General features: G+C 43.7%; 1 protein-coding gene across 1 annotated transcript; it reads left to right on the top strand.

Moving 5' to 3' along the window:
- The first annotated feature begins 10,816 nt into the window (after positions 1–10,816).
- On the top strand, positions 10,817–17,579 carry EDN1 (endothelin 1). The gene is made up of 5 exons (XM_079934649.1): positions 10,817–11,132; positions 12,683–12,851; positions 14,162–14,320; positions 14,477–14,590; positions 16,385–17,579. Exons 1-5 carry the CDS (start codon positions 11,069–11,071, stop codon positions 16,485–16,487), a joined length of 609 nt encoding a protein of 202 aa, XP_079790775.1. The 5' UTR covers positions 10,817–11,068; the 3' UTR covers positions 16,488–17,579.
- The last annotated feature ends 212 nt before the right edge of the window (positions 17,580–17,791 follow it).

Consider the following 17,791-nt stretch of genomic DNA (forward strand, 5'->3'; position numbering starts at 1 on the left):
TCCGCGATGGGAGAGGCCACAGCAGTGAGCGGCCCGCGTACCGCAAAAAAAAAAAAAAAAAAAAAAAGGAAGGAAAAAGAGAGAGAGAAAAAATAATGACCAGGAGAGAACATTTCTTTCTTTATAGTCTATAATAACTTGGTCTTATTAATAGCATATTTTCATTATTAATAATTTCATACTCCAAATAACATTTTACATACACTATTGTTTTTAATCATACCTATTTTTTAACATATTGTCGTAAATGAGAAAATCAAAAGTTTTCATTCTCTATCTTCTCACTTAAGGTATTTAGTGCTTGCTTTATGTATGACTGGTTTAACATCTATACAGCCCAAAGGAAAACTTCTATAACAAATTTCATCTCATATAAAGAAACAACTATAGTCCATTAAAGTGAAAGGGGCTTTTTTCCTCTGATAATTTTTTCTTTTGTAGATATTTACAAACTATGTTTTCTCCACTGCCCCTGCGTAGCTTGAGTCCTACATTTTCAGCTAGAATTAAGATCTCATATGCTCAATCTAGAAACCATGCCTTCATTCTGATTGCCTAATCCTTCCTCTTTCAGATATCTGTTTACACAGTGTCTCAGGGTTTTTTGTTTGTTTGTTTTTTGATTTTTCAAATTAAAGATCTCCGCCAATATTTATGATTCTGATATTGTTTTTCCCTAGTCAGCATCCAGTAATAGAGCTTATATAAAACTGTTCTTCTGCTTTTCTTTACTTCTTTTTCTACCTTCTGCCCTTGACAACAACTTGCTCTTTTTTTTTTCTGGATCCTTGACTTAAAAGGAATTGACAGGGATCTCTGTATACCTCGTTAATTAAACCTGTCTAATTGACATGGTTGTCTCAACTAGAGAGCCTCAGCTAAACACTTTCATTTAGGCATCCTGAGATAAGTAGCAGGTGATATTTTCTCCTTTTATATTGGGAAAAGGCAGACAGAGACTAAGTACTTTGCTGAGTGAGGGGTTGTTTAATTAGTCGATGCTAGTTCCTAATAAGTTGTATAACTTACATTTGGGCCATGTTATTATTAAGAGTTTCACTTTCCTAAGGATTGGGTGTTCTCATAATTTGGCATTCTGGCTTAATTATAGATTGGGTCATTTTCCCTCCGTAGATTCTATTTTTTTCAATGCGTTCTTTTTCCTCCTTCTCTTAACTTAGTGGGTGCTGGCTCTTCCAAAGGTGGCTATGCATTTCAGATTCTGGGTTCCTTGGAAGAAAACAAAGCCCTTGAAAAATTACTAAGAATCTATTACTTATGTATCATTTGTTAGGTTATGTAGCTAGGGTTTTGAACCCATATCATCTTACCTTTAAGTGAGAGGAATAAAGTAGGTATACATTTGATTGAAAGAAGCTAAAAAGGATATTAGGATTAAACTGTCCTAGGTGTTTTCCAGTCATCCTTTGAGAGCAGGAAATAAACAATCCACATCTCAACATATATATATATAGTAGATGTTAATCATTCAAGGGGGGGTGGGTGCTTGGTTGGAAATCTGTGTGTGTGTTGGGAACCTGTACTCTGTGGCCCATTTTGTGGGATTCAAGTCACCATAAAGTGGCAAAATGCTCCTTGGAAAGGGGAGGGGGATGGGAGGGAATTGGGAAAAAGGAGGCTGCTGGTGCAGAGACCTGGTCATTAGTCCAAAAAGATAGTTTCTTCCAGATAATGCACAAAAATAGAATGGATGTTGAGGGAGAGAGAACAGCCAGAAAGAAACAATGCTGTTAACGGCTTTATCTAGAAAACTTTAGCCCTCCCTGACTGGTCTCGAAATAACTTTGGAAAAAAGTCTTTAAACAAGCTACTTCGCAGTTCCCCAAATCTTTTCTACTTTGTAGCAAGATAATGTGCTTTACATGAACATTATCAGTTTCAAGATTCTCTAAGTCATACTTCCCTGCTTCCCTCACATCCTAGGAAGAAGGAGGGCTGAGAACTGGGCCACGGCTTCATGCCTGACCTTCCTCCTGCCCCTCTTTTCCTCCTTTTAAAGTGAGTCTTCACACAGACTTAGAGAACACACTTGTGGTTGCCAAGGCAGAGAGGCTGCAGAAGGGATGGATTGGGAAATTGGGATTAGCAGATGCAAACTATCATACAGAGAAAGGATAAACAGCAAGGTCCTACTGTACAGCACAGGGAACTATAGTCAATACCCCGTGATTAAACCATAGTGGAAAAGAATATGCAAATGAATATATATATATATGTATAACTGAATCACTTTGCCGTACAGCAGAAATTAACACAACATTGGAAATCAACTATACTTGAAAAAATTAAATAAATAAGCTATAAGGATATATTGTACAGCACAGGGAATATAGCCAATATTTTATAATAATTTTAAATGAAGTATAGTCTATAAAAATATTGAATCATTATGTTGTATACCTGAAACTAATATAATATTGTAAATCAACAAAAAAGAGACAAAAAATTAAATAAAGTGAGTCTTCAATACTGCTTTCCCTGGAGTCCTACCATAGCCTGAAATTCAGCCATAAACAAACACCTCCTATAAGCTTTCATTTTATTCCATTTTTCTTTTCCCCATATTTCTCTAAAATAAAATCAACATAATAAGGTAGCAACAAACACAATGTCATCACTCCACATTCTTTGCTCTTGTGAGTCACATGTAGAAAAGAAAGTCCTTCAATGTCTTTTGACTTATCTCACTGTCCTTAGTAAAAACTACACTCAGAAAGACAATAATTACTAGATATTAAACAATATGAACGAAAAGTATACAGGTGTTTTTTAAGCTTCACCGAAAAACAAAATTTAAAGGCATCAATTTACAGGAAAATTATTCTTGTAGCCAGTCCAAAAAGTGTTTTTTTTCCCATCAAAAGAACAAACTAAAAAAAGTGCAAATGCCAAAGCAAACAAAACCCTTACCGGTAGATATATTCTGGAACTTGTGAAAGTAAATTAGCATTTTTCAATGAATCCAAATGCCCCTTTAAAAAAGTAACCCGCTTTTGCCCAAATTTCTTTTCCTACAATGACAACCAGTAATTATTTTTCCTTTTTCACTGCATACTCATATTTAAGAAAATATATTATTTGAAGAGAAATTTACTTTTATCAAAATCATTGTTTAAAGAAGGAGACTTGGGCTTCCCTGGTGGCGCAGCGGTTGAGAGTCCGCCTGCCAATGCAGGGGACACGGGTTCGAGCCCTGGTCTGGGAAGATCCCACATGCCGCGGAGCGACTAGGCCCGTGAGCCACAACTACTGAGCCTGCGCGTCTGGAGCTTGGGCTCTGCAACAAGAGAGGCCGTGATAGTGAGAGGCCCGCGCACCGCGATGAAGAGTGGCCCCCGCTTGCCGCAACTAGAGAAAGCCCACGCACAGAAAAGACCCAGCATAGCCAAAAATAAATAAATAAATGAAATTTTTTTTAAAAAAAGAGGGAGACTTGAACTACTTGTAGGTAGGCAGCAGATGAGAGTAATAAAAATAATCCTTGTATCAAATCTTTTCTCATGAAAGGAAGGGGACAAGAAGAAATGTAGGCAGTCAGAGAACGTTTCTAAAACTCCATTTGAAGATTTTCCCCTCTTGCAAATGACTGAATCTAAAAAGGCGATTTGCAAAATATGGGGATAATTTTAACTCGTTTAATATTTTCTAATACAAATAAAATCCAGACCTTCTAATGGTGACATAGTCCATACAATGAACTGTCAAAATCATTTCAGCTTATTCACTAGGAAGGAGTTCTTCATGGTTTCCGTGCCTTTTCCTTTTTGTGTCCCATGTCCATCCTTAGGATTTCAGAGTGTGAGAACTACAGACCTTGTACGTTATGCTGTCGCATTACAGAGATATTAGAAATATTAACCATATATGTCACCTACACACTCTTTCTCTCTTTCATCATCATCAGCCATCTGGTCCCAGTGAAACTGTCAATCCAATAACCAAACCATCTTGCTGACATTCCCTGCCCCTTCTTAGCCTCTTTGCCACGGCTCCTAACTCCTCTCATCTTTGAAGATCTTTCCTGCTATCTTTTAAAACATTCACGCAGCCTCTTTCATTCTGTGATTACTCCTTGAATCATTCAGTACCTAGTATCATCATATCCCTTGCTTTCTTGTAGGTACCTTAGCTTTCCCACCTCAATGATGGTCCTTTTTCCTCCCTGGTGTTGCTTTTCCCCTGGCGGCTTTTATGAATCCTATGTCAGTCTGTTGACTGATGAATATGAAGTCATCGAACTTGGAACCCACAAAGTACCTAGAACTACTTTTAGCACCCATGGGGACTCAATAAACATAAGTGCACATGAAATTGAATACTGGAAGTTTTCTGATTTCTAATATAAAAATGAATTTCGAATGAATCGTTTTCTTGCTACTTTCCTAGAGTAGCTTTGTAAATGTCAGCAGGATACCAAAGGAGTTTTATTACACCAAAGCTGGGAAACAGCTAAGACCTCTGGCGTATTTTTTGTCATTATATATGAGGTGCGAAAGAAAATTTTTGTTTCAGATTTATAGAGACATAGTTGACATATAACGTAAGTTTAAGGTGTACAAGGTGTTGATTTGATACACTTATATATTGCAAATTATTACCACTGTAGCTTAGCTAACACCTTCATCATAATTACCATTTGATGGTAACACATCACATAATTACCATTCTTTTTTGTGGTGAGAACATTTGAGATATACTCTCTTAGCAACTTTCAAGCATATAATACAGTATTGTTAACTATAATCACCATGCTGTACCTTACATCCCCTGATCTTATTCATCTTGTAAGTTTGTATTCTTTGACCAACATCACCTTCCATTTCCCTCACCCACCTCACCTCCATCCATGATAACCACCATTCTACAGGAAACTTTTAAAAACCAAAAAAGACATGCATAATTTGAAATGAAATGGTGTCATGAAAAGGGTTCTGACAACAGCGGACTTAACCACAGTCACCGCCCTGAATGTCACCCACAGGCAGTTTGCTTAAGAAAACATGAAGGTAGCCATCTTATTTATATGGCATCTGCCTTCCAGAATTATTTCCTTTTACTGTCCCATTCAAACATGTGGAAGGAAAACTTGTCTAGAATGACTACATAAATTAGGTTTAATGAAATCACTTGACTCTATTCCACTCACCTCCAAGTAGTCTTATTTTTTAACTCCTGCACCAGAATCTCTTCAGTTCCAACATATCATGAATGACATAGAATTAAAATTAAAGAGAAAAACATGAGGAGGCAGCTACTGGCCGTCGCATTTTTCTGGTCTCCCTGATGTGTGAAATATTACAACTACTATCTCATTTCAATCTATAGGTTCACATGTGGGGGGTGTGTGTGTGTGTGTGTGTGTGTGTGTGTGTGTGTAAACACTCAGAGAGGATATTTAAATTCGGGATAGAGGATCAAAATAAGATAAAAGGCAACTACCAAAACATTGAAGTGATAAAGCAAGGGGAAGTATGAACTAGGAACTTTTTGGATGTGAACTCCTTGTTTTTCTGGATTCTGGATGCCAGAACTTCTGTTTCTTTGGAATGCATCCATATGAGAGTTTTTTTTTTTTTTTTTTGCGGTACTCAGGCTTCTCACTGTTGTGGCCTCTCCTGTTGCGGAGCACAGGCTCCAGACGCGCAGGCCCAGTGGCCATAGCTAATGGGCCCAGCCACTCCGCAGCATGTGGGATCTTCCCGGACCTGGGCACGAACCCGTGTCCCCTGCATCGGCAGGCAGACTCTCAACCACTGCGCCACCAGGGAAGCCCCATATGAGAGTTTTGATGTAGAATATTTGGAGATTATCTTGAAAGTAGAGGTCAGAGAGTGGAATTAAACCAGGGCTTAATTCTTAACATAATAAGACATAAGACATCAGATTAGAAGGAATGGTGTTCCCCAGGAGTGGGAAGCGTGCTGGTGTTGGTGTATCAGGTGACAGTACACGGCAGAACGCCTTTTATTTCTAATAGCTTAAGGAGCACACGATAGTGACGTTTATTCTAACATGTATTAAACCATGATTTCAGGCGCCTTATTTAACCATATAAAATGTATATGATTTAACCATACAGACCATGATTCCATATATATAACTGCTTAGGATAGAAGCAATAGAAACTTTCCTTAAAACTATTCAAGTAAAAGAAGTAAGTCAGTTGAAAGAAAAATATTCAGTAAAAATATATGGGTGGCACACCAATATGGCAAAAGTTGTGAGAGAGGTTTATGAATGACTGAGGTTTGGGAAACGCTAGGTTAGAGAATTGGACATATTCTTTTAAGCTAAACAGCTGCTATCTGTCATCGTCTTATGGATGAAAGTGTTGGGGAAGCAAAGTTGCATATGTTACATATTTTTTTCTTTTTTATTGACGTGTAATTGACTTACAATATTCTATTAGCTTCAGGCGTCCAACATAGTGATTTGATAATTTTATACATTACAAAATGAGTATCATGACGAGCCTAGTGATAATCTGTCAGCATACAAAGTTATCACAAAAGTTATTATTACCTATATTCCCTACGCTGTACATTACCTCCCCATGACTTATTTATTTCATAACCGGAAGCGTGTACCTCTTAATCTCCCTCACCTATTTCACTTAGCCCCCTACCCTCTCCCCTCTGGCAACTACCAGTTTGGACTCTGCATCGACAAGTCTGTTTTTGTTTTGTTATTTTTGTTGGTTTGTTTCGGGTTTTCAGATTTCACATATAAGTGAAATCATATGGTATTTTCTTTCTCTGTTTGACTTATTTCACTTAGCACGGTACCCTCTAGGTCCATCCACGTTTTCGTTTATGGCTGAGAAGTATTCCACGTGGTGTACATATATATACCACATTTTCTTTATCCATTGACCTATCGACGAACTCTTAAGTTCTATGCTTTTAGATACATGGGATGAATCTCTGCTGAGCAGCACCCTGTTTCCTGTGCTAAATACCACTCGATTTTGGACACAGGGAGAAGCTGTGTTTGTTCATGACTCGTGGAGGTGTGTAATATGTCATGGAGTAATGTCTGTATTACGCAGTCTTCCACAACAGTGCTATGCAAAGTAGGAATGTAAAACAGTCAACAATATATGATCGAGCTAGTGGCCTGGACAGCTTCACCGACCCCACACTAAGCCAGCTCTTTATGCCTTGTGCTCTCTCTCATCAAGCAACCTAACGGCTGTTCTTTTTGCTGAGCTCATTGCCACATCTCGCCCCAGATTTATTGGCTGGGCAAAGTTGCAAATTGTTTTACGCAGAAGTTGAGAAACAGCAAAGCTGAGGAGTGCTAAAAACAGCACACTTTGCTACTGTGTAGTATCTGTACTTGGGGCCCAGGGTGTTTTATTTATAGCTATCTATTAATACACAGCAAGAGATGATACAGAAAGAAACACATAAAAAATACTTTATCAAATAGTTTCCAGTATTCAAGTGTAACATTAAAAGCAAGAACAGCAACAGAAGACTGTTCTATTGGGGAAAAAGGCCATCTTCTTTACCTCTTCTCTCCCTTCTCTTCCCTTCCCTTTCCTCTCTGAGGCGGACTGTGCCTGCAGAGAGCCTTTCCCCTGCTAGGTCCTGGAGGGCTGGGCTGGGGGTTGGTGATGGAGGTGGGATCTCCACTTCTTTTTTTTTTGCTGTACGCGTGCCTCTCACCGCCGTGGCCTCTCCCGTTGCGGAGCACAGGCTCCGGACGCGCAGGCTCAGCGGCCATGGCTCACGGGCCCAGCCGCTCCGCGGCATGTGGGATCTTCCCGGACCAGGGCACGAACCAGCGTCCCCTGCATCGGCAGGCGGACTCCCAACCACTGCGCCACCAGGGAAGCCTGGGATCTCCACTTTTATTACTTTGTCCAGCAACTTTAACCTTCTCGTCTCCTCCACGCTCCCCAGCAAGGCTTCAGGCAGAGCAGCAGCGGCAGCATCTAACTTGTAAAACTGGTCTGTTGGGGTTCTTCCTCCCTCCCGCTCTTGCTTCTTGGCAAACTGTTTTGTTGGGCAGCTGCCTGGCAGTAGGATAGCCGCCTTCTCTGCAGAGAAAGGCTCCCCCCTTTCCTCCTCTAGGAAGAAAAGAGGCTGCTGCAAGAGCTGGAAGTGGAGAGATGGACAGACAGGGAAGGGAGATACCACCATTGCCCCAAGACACACAAAGAAAAATGGAAACGCGCACATGCACACCCACGTGAGGGTGCATCTTGGAAACTCACGATTCAAAGAGATGGGGCAAGATGGGCCTTGGAACAATGCGACCCTCCCGGATCCGAAATCCTGCGCATTGACTTGAGCAGAAGGCCCGGAGTGACGGGTCGGGGCGGATCACTGCTGCCCACGTTTTGTATTTATTTGTCATTCAGATAGTTCACAGGAGAGGAGGGCGGGTGGGCTGTGGGAAGGCTTGTGGGCAGTTTCATTTTGCTTCACTTCTCCACCTGATCGCTGGGCGCTGCTGGCACCTGTCTAGGCAACCTCAGCGAGGTGGGTGTGGCGTCGAGAGATGGGCTTCCCTACCTGCCGGAGGGTGGCCCAGGCTGGACCTGGAGGGACTGGGAGGGACCGGGCGGTAGTTTCCAGGGAGGAGCTGAGGACAGGTTGGTCCTGACTGCGGCCAGTGTTTTGTTAAAGTTTCCAGGAGGTTAAAAAAAAAAAGAGTTGGGGGCGTGGGGGTGGGACCCCGGCCAAGACATATTTCCCAGGCCACCTCTCCCTCCCTGGGGGAAGTTTGGATCCTGTGAATGTGATATCAGCTCTCTTCTGCTCTCCTGTGTTCTGCGGATGGGAAGAAGTCGGAACGCACTGGCCAGGGCTGAGGCCAGCAGAGCTGGCTCCCTGCTGGCTGCCACTGAGTCCAGGGGGAGCTGTGCCCTCCCCGGCCCCTGGGGCTGGGCTGAGGCAAGCATATAGAGGAGGGGCCGAGGGCCCAAGCAGAGACCCCTGGGGACGCGGGGGAGGCCTCTCTGGGTGTGGATGTGGGGGGGAGGGTCCCTGCCTCCCCCCACCTCCACTCTGGCTGCAGTGGCTGCTTTAGGGGACAGATCTCATTACGGATCTGCTACCGCTACTGTCCCCCCTGCTGTGACTTTGAGGGATGTCCAGGCAGACCAAGTGTGCCCAGGTCCACGGCTTAGGTGTTGGGATAAAATCTGTCCTTTTGATTCTCGGGGTGAAGAATAAACAGAGAGGAGGAGGAAATGGTTCTGTGGGACCCTCTTGAGAACTGCAAATGAGTCTGCATTTGAATCCCTGCGTGTGTGTGTTTGTGTGGGTGGGTGTGGGTGGGTGGATTAGAGTAAAACAAGGTGAGGAAATGGAAGCAGCATCTATTTGATGGAGCTAGACGTAGACACATCTTTTTCGTGTGCAGGGAAGATTCTCTACCTTTATCCCATGGGCCTTACTCAGGCACACCGAGAACTTCGATGGAGCAGGGAAATTCTGGGGACCCCAGCTTTCTCACTTGACAAATGAGGCTAATTGAAAAAGCCAGATGTCTTACATTCATGTTCTGCTGTACACATTGCAGCATGCTGTTTCCTCCGCAGTGACTGCCCTGTGAGGACCTCAAGGCGTATTTCGTGCTTACATAGACAGGAAATTGCTTTGAAAACATAAGCACGTTATTAAAGGCGAGGTATCGTCTGCTCCCTTATTCAGGGCGGGCATTTCCTCCTTCCCAATACTTAACCCTCTGCAAGAACACCCCTTCGACTTACAAGAAAAAGCCAAAGGAAAACAAAGATCCAGAAAAGCTGTCCCGATGTAGGGAGTAAATGGAATATTCCGAGGGGCAACCGCGCTTTCCACGTCAGGTGTCATTCCTCCCTTTCTAGGCTCCCACCTCAGGTGGCTGCGTTTCCTTCTGTTATTTGGAAGCCAAGGCTGTGGTTTTTTTCCTCAAACATCAGCCCCGGTAGCTCTTCGTCTCCCTCTGGCGTTCCTCTCTCGCTATTTCTTTAGATTGGTGCCCCGGCAAATGGGGGGATCCGGGGACGGGAAGAGGGTGGGCGCAAAAAGAAAAGCTGATGGGGGCTTCTAATCAGCAATCCCGAAAGGACTGGGTATGTGCCTAAAAGGATCCTTTTTTTTTTTTTTTTTTTTTAAACTTCCTTTTCTTGCCAACCCCTCTCCTATCTTTCCCACTGTGGACGCAAAGAACTTGAGCCGAACAGCCTTGGTGGGCGGGGGCTGGAAGAAAGAGCAAAGTGCGTCCATCTATCTGCCAAAATGATCTGACCCCGAGTCGGGGGCGGGGGGAGGCGTAAGTATAGAGCGAGAGCGTCCCCTGGACTGATCAGCACTAAGAAATCGGAGAGACATAAAAGGCAAATGAAGCGAAAAACAATTAAAAAAAAATTCCCCCGCACACAACAATACAATCTATTTAAACTGTAGCTCATACTTTTCATACCAATGGTATGACTTTTCTGGAGTCCCTCTTCTGATGCTTGAACTCCGGGGCTGGCAGCTTGCAAAGGGGAAGCAGACGGCAGCGCTGCACGGGCAGGTTTACCAAAGGTCTCCAATGGGTATTTTCTTTTCCTTAGCCCTGCCCCGAATTGTCAGACGGCGGGCGTCTGCCTCTGAAGTTAGCAGTGATTTCCTTTAGAGCCCGGCCTTATCTCCGGCTGCACGTTGCCTGGTGGTGACTAATGACACAATAACATTGTCTGGGGCTGGAATAAAATTGGAGCTGTTTACCCCCGCTCTATAGGGGTTCAGTATAAAAAGCCTGCCGAGAGCTGTCCAGGTCAGACGCGCTTCTGCCTCTGCGCTGGGACCAGCGCCGCCAGGGTCCCCGGGTCCCCGTGCGCCACGGCCGCCACCGCGTGCGTCCTCGGACCGCTCCCACTGCCTTCTCTCCTGGCAGACGCTTCTTTTTTCTCCCCATTAAAGAGCATTCGGGCTGAAGGATCACTTTGAGATCCGAAGAACCCGAAGCGCTCGGAAGGAACTGAAGCTGATTTTTCTGCGTTTTTCCCCCCCACCTTCGGGTTTAGTTCGCAGTGGGGAAGGATTTTGATCCCTTTTTTTCCAGAATGGATTATTTCCCCATGATTTTCGCTCTGCTGTTTGTGGCTTTCCAAGGAGCTCCAGAAGCAGGTAGGCACGTTGACTTGTAAATCCCTGAATGCTGCCGTCTTCTTTTCCACCTTAATGCTTTTCTTGCTTCTGTGTTTTCCCCCATTTCTTTTTATGACTGCCGCTCAGATAGCAAGTGTAGGGGAATTATTGCTCAAAGGTGCTTACATTTTCTAGTGGAAAAAAAAAATCCTCTGTTGAAGACCATTGCTCCTCTAGCATTAAAAGAACATTATTATTATTGCCTAGTGTATTTCCTTGGCTTTTAAAAATATGACTCAATTAAAGCGAGATGTAATTTAGCTAAATGTATGTTTGCAATGTATGTGTTCATACAGGTCATAGGACATATAGGAATTTATATCTTGTTCAAATACTGCTTTAATAGTGTGTTAATGTGTGAAATATTTAAACATTTCAGCTTGAAGCCGAGGAATTTTATTCAAGTCATTCAAGCAATGTATGAGAAGTAAAGTCACCTGCAGAACAGCCTGGTGAAAACCACCCCCAGGCGGTTTCAGGGTGAAGCAGGTGTTTTCTTTAAAATTGTCATTGTTGACTTTAGATCTCTTTTGGCAAGTTTTTGGCACTCGGAACAGTGTGGGCTCTATTTCCAGTTTTATTCACCTGTCTTGGGAGGGAAGCTAGGATAAATCTTGGCTGCTGAAGGATTTAGATAGCATGCGTGCATCTGCCCGTTTCCCTCTTTTAGGGTCAGCGCACTTTTTTGTCTTTTCATGACCCTGACTGAAGAGAAAGGATGTCAAGGGAATGAAAATCCTGGAATGTGTCTGATCATTTGAAATGTACAAAATTAGGCAGATAAGCTGCGTGGCTAACTTGTCAGTAAGAGGAAGCATGCTGCCGTGGGGAACGGGAGACGGCAGATCCCGCCCACACCATCCTGCTCCGGGGATTCAGAATTCAAAACACACGGAACCTTGCCTGGGTCCCCAGAGCTGCTGCTCAGTTTTCCCTTAGGTCAGTGGTTTTAGTGTAGAGCTGATTTCTCTTCTCTCTCTCCAATCACCTCCCCGAAGCTCTGGACCTCCACCTAAGTTCAAGAGGTGTGTCTCATCTGGGCTACTCCCCACCTTACACAAGGTGTGAAGTGGTGGGTACTGCCCTAAATGGAAGGTCATCCTGCATGAGGAAGTGGCTCTGAGTCATGATTTACTTAGTTTCAGGTTTTTGGTCATCAGCCAATTTTAAGCCACCGTAGGTTGTGCTAAGTTCCATGCAGAAGGCAACCCAAATGTCTAACAGGCAGTATTTCTAAGCATTTCCTTGAAGGCTGCTTCAAGGGGCTGGTAAGTCCCTTTTCAGGTGGTTGTTTCCCCTGCACTTGTATAATCTCTCTGAAGCTGGATAAGCCAGTGGCGATAAAGGTGAAGTCATGTTAAGGAGGGAAAATAATAGAGTCCTTTTTGCTCTGTGTTTCTTGCCGGAGGCCGGCTGGGTGCTTCATCTGCTTTTATCTGCTCTGCTAGACGTGGCATCGACGCTGTGACCAGTGTGCCTTTGGGCCTTGGGGGAGACGCCGCCCACTGACCTGCTCTTTGTCTCCCCAGCGGTCCTGGGTGCCGAGCTCAGCACAGGAGCCGAGAGCGGAGGGGAGAAGCCCTCTCCCAGTGCGCCCTGGAGGCCCCGCCGGGCCAAGCGCTGTTCCTGCTCTTCCCTGATGGATAAAGAATGCGTCTACTTCTGCCACCTGGACATCATTTGGGTCAACACTCCAGAGTGAGTCTCTAGAGGGCATCGTTACTCCAGGCTTCCTCCCCTCCAGCTTCACGGGAGACTGGAGCCCAGTCACTCTCGTTATTTTTGGGTTTGGACTCTGAAGGTAGCATTTCTGACCCCAGGAAAGTGCCCCAGTGGGGAAAATGCCCCTCAGGAGGCTACCACACGTCTCGGGGGAGAAACTCTGTGTTGGGCCTCCGGGGAGAATGTTTTCCATTGGGATCTGCCTGGGTTTAGGGAAAACGTTGCTGAGGTCATACGTGGCTTGGTCCAACCTGTGCTTCTCATGGAAGGGCATAGACTGAAGAGGCAGAAAGGATTATAGAGAGTTATAGTCTAATGTCTTTATCTTAATTATAGAAAAACTAAGACCCGAAACGTTGAAGTCACTTGCCAGGATGAATTTATGGTAGAGCGAGACCTAGAACTTGGGTGTCCCGACTCCCTGCTTTGGAAAAGCCTATTTCAACACAGCAATAGAAACGCGGTCCTTAGAGTTCCCTTCTGCCTCCCGAGCGAAGAAAGCAGTTTCCCCCATCTCCCCCTGAAAAGTAGTTCACCCATCAGAAGGAATCCTAAACAAAAATACATTGATTGTGCCTGCGGTGTCCCGTTATGGTGAGGGATGACTGAAATGCAAACAAAATCAAATGAAACAAAAACCACAGCGAGCCTCATACTTAGTAAGGTGATACTTCCAAGGGGAGGACTTTATTCTTTAGGCGAGAATCACAACGGACACCCTGGAAATTACTGGAGAGCCTTCTGATGAGGAGTCCCTCTACAGTTGTATGATAATCACCAAATCACAGGAGGTGTGCAAACCTGGCGTGAACCATGCACGCAGTAGTGTGTCCCCCCCAGCCTCCTCAGGGGGCCCTTTTAGCATTATCATGTATCACTTGAATTGAAAATCGGTTTTCGAAATCTTGTGAGTCATGGTTTTGCATGGAAGTCCCCCACCCCCACCCCCAAGACCTGTTAACTAAGTAGAGAGTCAGAAAAAGGAAGAAAATACGAAACAGATACCAAAGCAGAGATGTCATAATTTCGGCCAAAAGACAAGGCTGCTGTGTTGAGAGTTGACATGGAATTTCATTGACTTAGAAAAACTGATTTTCTCCTGGGTGGGTCCACACACTTGAGGCCGTTGACCGGCATGCCACCCTGACTGTTAGCAACATTTGACTCTTCTGAGTTTTGCTGCCAAATCCTGTGGTGTGAGCTCCTTAGGAGCTTGCCCCAAAGAATGCAACCTCTGGAGACGATCAGTTATGCTCATAACTTTTGTTCCTCTCTCTCCATGATAGGCACATTGTTCCATATGGACTCGGAAGCCCCTCTAGGACCAAGCGATCCTTAAAGGATTTCTTTCCTACAAAGGCAACAGACCACAGGAAGAGATGCCAATGTGCTAGGCAAAAAGACAAGAAGTGCTGGAATTTTTGCGAAGCAGGAAAGGAACTCAGGTGAGTAGAAACACCTGTGTTTTCCTTCAGTTTTATGCCTTCCTGACCGTCTTCCTCTTATGATGCTGTCTTCTTGTTTAAAAGAGATTAACAGAGGCATTGAGAACAACTGAAGTTCCTATTGCTGAAATGTTCTCCCTATGTGTATTTTAACAGGGACCAAGACACCATGGAGAAAGGCTGGAATAAACAAAAGAAGGGGAAAGACTGTTCCAAGCTTGGAGAGAAGTGCCTTCATCAGCAGCTGGTGGAGGGAAGGAAAATAAGAAGGTAAGAGGCTCCTAAGAGCAGCTGGTCCCCGTCACCTATGAATGGTCTACTCTCCTAGTCATTCTTGCCTTGATGGGAGAAAGGCCCAGAGGACAGTAACAAAGAAAAGGGGAATCTTTGTGTTCTCTAGATTGAAGAGAGCAAAGGAATCCCTCTCAAATGTTGTCTTGAAGGCCTTGAATGCAGGCTGCCGCCCTCTGTACACTTTGGTGATTTCTAGCACACACACCACTCATCCTAAAGGTAGATTTTCCAAACAAAATCTATCTAGAAACACCTTTGTCATTTGGTCACATCTAGTTTTTTTACAGCTTTCCCTGAGAAATTAAAAATCCTTTCAGGGAGAGTTTTTTATTTTTTTTAATTAAAGTGTCACATATAATCAAATTCTTCAAAACACAGCAGTTATTCAAATGGCCAAAGGGAAAATAAAGTCAGGGTTGGTAAGAGTTAGAGCATGCCATTTTTTCAGGTTTATTTACTTTTTAAATAGGGAAATGCATTTGGTGGAGACCCAATGTCATTCCCAAAAGCTTTCTCATTTTTTAATCATGAGCTGGGATCTGGATTAGTAATACCATAGGATTGCTCTGAGCAGTTTTTTTTGTTTGTTTTTGTTTTTTTTTTTTTTTGCGTTACGTGGGCCTCTCACTGTTGTGGCCTCTCCCGTTGTGGAGCACAGGCTCCGGACGCGCAGGCTCAGCGGCCATGGCTCACGGGCCCAGCCGCTCCGCGGCATGTGGGATCTTCCCGGACCGGGGCACAAACCCGTGTCCCCTGCATCTGCAGGCAGACTCTCAACCACTGCGCCACCAGGGAAGCCCCCTGAGCAGTTTTAGAGTGATAAGTCTTCCAAATCCTAAACATTTTGGAATTCACAAGCTGCAGGGAGGAATCCTGCTTTCAGATCCACCCCATATTCTACGTTTCCCTATCATGGTCAGTGGCAACTTTTCCCGGAAATCCAGTGGCAAGAAGTCCTAGGATCCAAGTATTACGAGCACAGGCCTGGCAGTCATGAATGACTTCTGAGTTGTTTACTGCTGATGCGGGGCCATCCTCAGCACTTCCCATGTGCTGTTGAAGTTTCCATATTTATAACTTCAGGCCACTAGTGCGCCTTCAGATCGCAAGATTACGTAAATCACCGTTTCTGGACTGACTTGGAAATCTTTTTTTTTTTCTATTAGCTTCCATTACATCAACTATTAAATCAATGTTACAGTCCTTCCCTTTTTCTTTCTCCTAGAAACAGAAAACATGAAACCTGCAAAAACAAATTTTCTTTACTTGCCGTAGAATATTGTTTTGGGCCTGCCTGTAGGTCTCCTCTCTTTGAATTTCTTTCCCACGAAGCCCCCTTCAATTTCTTATGTGTTTAAGAAGACACTCCTGGCTATTTGAAACCTCTGCCGAATGAGTCTCTCCGTACGATCCCACAGGGGTTGGGATAGTGCTTGGGACAGGGCTAAAGAAGGAAAGAGAAGATCTCTAGTTGACCTTAGAAATTGTACTTTAAAATTGTATTTAATACCCAATTCCCTTTAGATATGACCATATCACCCTTATTCTCCCTGCTCACCGCCCCACCCATTGCCATTCTAGGCATAAGAGGTAGTTTATTTTCACTTGAGGTTAGCAGGGTAACATGTGGTTTTGGTTGGGGGTGAAAGTTCAGGATCCAGATTTAGATTTGTTTTTACCAGATTCTAATTTTAGATGTCTCTTTTGCCTAGGAATGATTTTTGTAGAAAAAAAATAATAACATCGTTTTCTCTTGTCTGGTTTTAATAGGTTGGAAGCCATCAGTAACAGCATCAAAACGTCTTTTCATGTTGCCAAGCTGAAAGCCAAGCTCTACAGAGATAAGAAAGTGACCTACAACCGAACACACTGATGGCAGGTTGTTGGGGCCTGTCTGAAGCCTTCTCATCCACCAAGAGCCCTGGGCCTGACTCTGCGCTCTCTCCACGTGGCTGGGATCAGAGCAAATGCATCCTCCCTGCTTAGACCACTTCTCGTTCCAGACTAGCACAGGACCAGCGCCCTGGGTGCAAACATTCCAGGAAAGGTTAAGGAGTCCCCCAGCCCGTCTTCATTTGCCTCCATCAGTGGGAACTGCTTTCGTTTCTCTCCTCCTTTGGGGTGACAGCGGGCTATGCAAAGAAGGCAGAGAGATGCAGTGACCTGCAAATTAGGGTGACCTCCTTCTTAGAGGGAGGAGGAGAGGAGATTCCACTTGCGGGCGGCGTCCCCGTCCCCGAAGAGGTTCCGAAGGGAGTGTTTGTGTCTCACTCAGGCGCCTGGCACATTTCAGGGAGAAACTCCAAAGTCCCTGCAAAGATTTTTCTAGGGAATGCACAAATTGAAAACACTCTAAGGACAAACACTCGAGTTAAAAAAAAAAAAAAAAGAGAGAGACTTTGTTTTTTTAAATTCATAAAATGCAAAATTGAAAGAAACTGTTACTACTGTAAATCAGGATGAGTTTCATGCATATGAGTCTACCTCACCTATATTGCACTCTGGCAAAGTATTTCCCCACCTTTAATTATTGCTTCCCCAGACTCTTCCCTCTCTAAAATCCCCACACTAAGCCCTAGCCTCATGGAAGTCTGTCTAATGTGTCAACAGTAGATATAACATTTTCAGGGTAATCTACTAGCTCTGTTCCATAAGAAAAGAAAGATCAATTGAATCAGCAGATTCCCTTACCTTGATTTTTGGAAACACAATGGTATAGGATTGTTTAGGAGAGACACTGAAGGGTAAACATTGTGGTGATTTAAAGCTGTCAAATTGTTTTCCTTTATGTAACTGGCTCATGGAAGAGGTTGGATTACATTTTGATGTACTTATTTTTTTATAGATATTTATATTCAAACAATTTATTCCTTATATTTACCATGTTAAATATATGTTTGGGCAGGCCATATTGGTCTATGTATTTTTTTTTAATGTATTTCTGAATGAAATTGAGAAAATGCTTTGTTTTGCCTGTCAAGGTAATGACTTTAGAAAATAAATATTTTTTTCCCTACTGTATCGACTTTGAATCATTTCTGAAATTTCTGAGAAGTGGGCCAAAGGGGTAAGAATTAGGTAGGGGGATGATTAAAGATGGTTTCTTGGAAAGGTGACAATTAGAAGGAAAAGAATCATGGCTAATGAAAACAAGAATTTGATTTATATCTTAAAAGT

The sequence above is a fragment of the Stenella coeruleoalba genome, assembly GCF_951394435.1.
Source record: "Stenella coeruleoalba genome assembly, chromosome: 10".
NCBI classification, from domain to species: Eukaryota; Metazoa; Chordata; class Mammalia; order Artiodactyla; family Delphinidae; genus Stenella; species Stenella coeruleoalba.

Excerpts from the sequence above, each read along its gene's own strand:
- EDN1 (XM_079934649.1), top strand. The coding sequence starts at position 11,069 with ATGGATTATTTCCCCATGATTTTCGCTCTGCTGTTTGTGGCTTTCCAA. Across the intron at positions 14,321-14,476 it reads GAAGCAGGAAAGGAACTCAG|GGACCAAGACACCATGGAGA; the intron begins GTGAGTAGAAAC and ends GTATTTTAACAG. Across the intron at positions 14,591-16,384 it reads GAGGGAAGGAAAATAAGAAG|GTTGGAAGCCATCAGTAACA; the intron begins GTAAGAGGCTCC and ends TGGTTTTAATAG.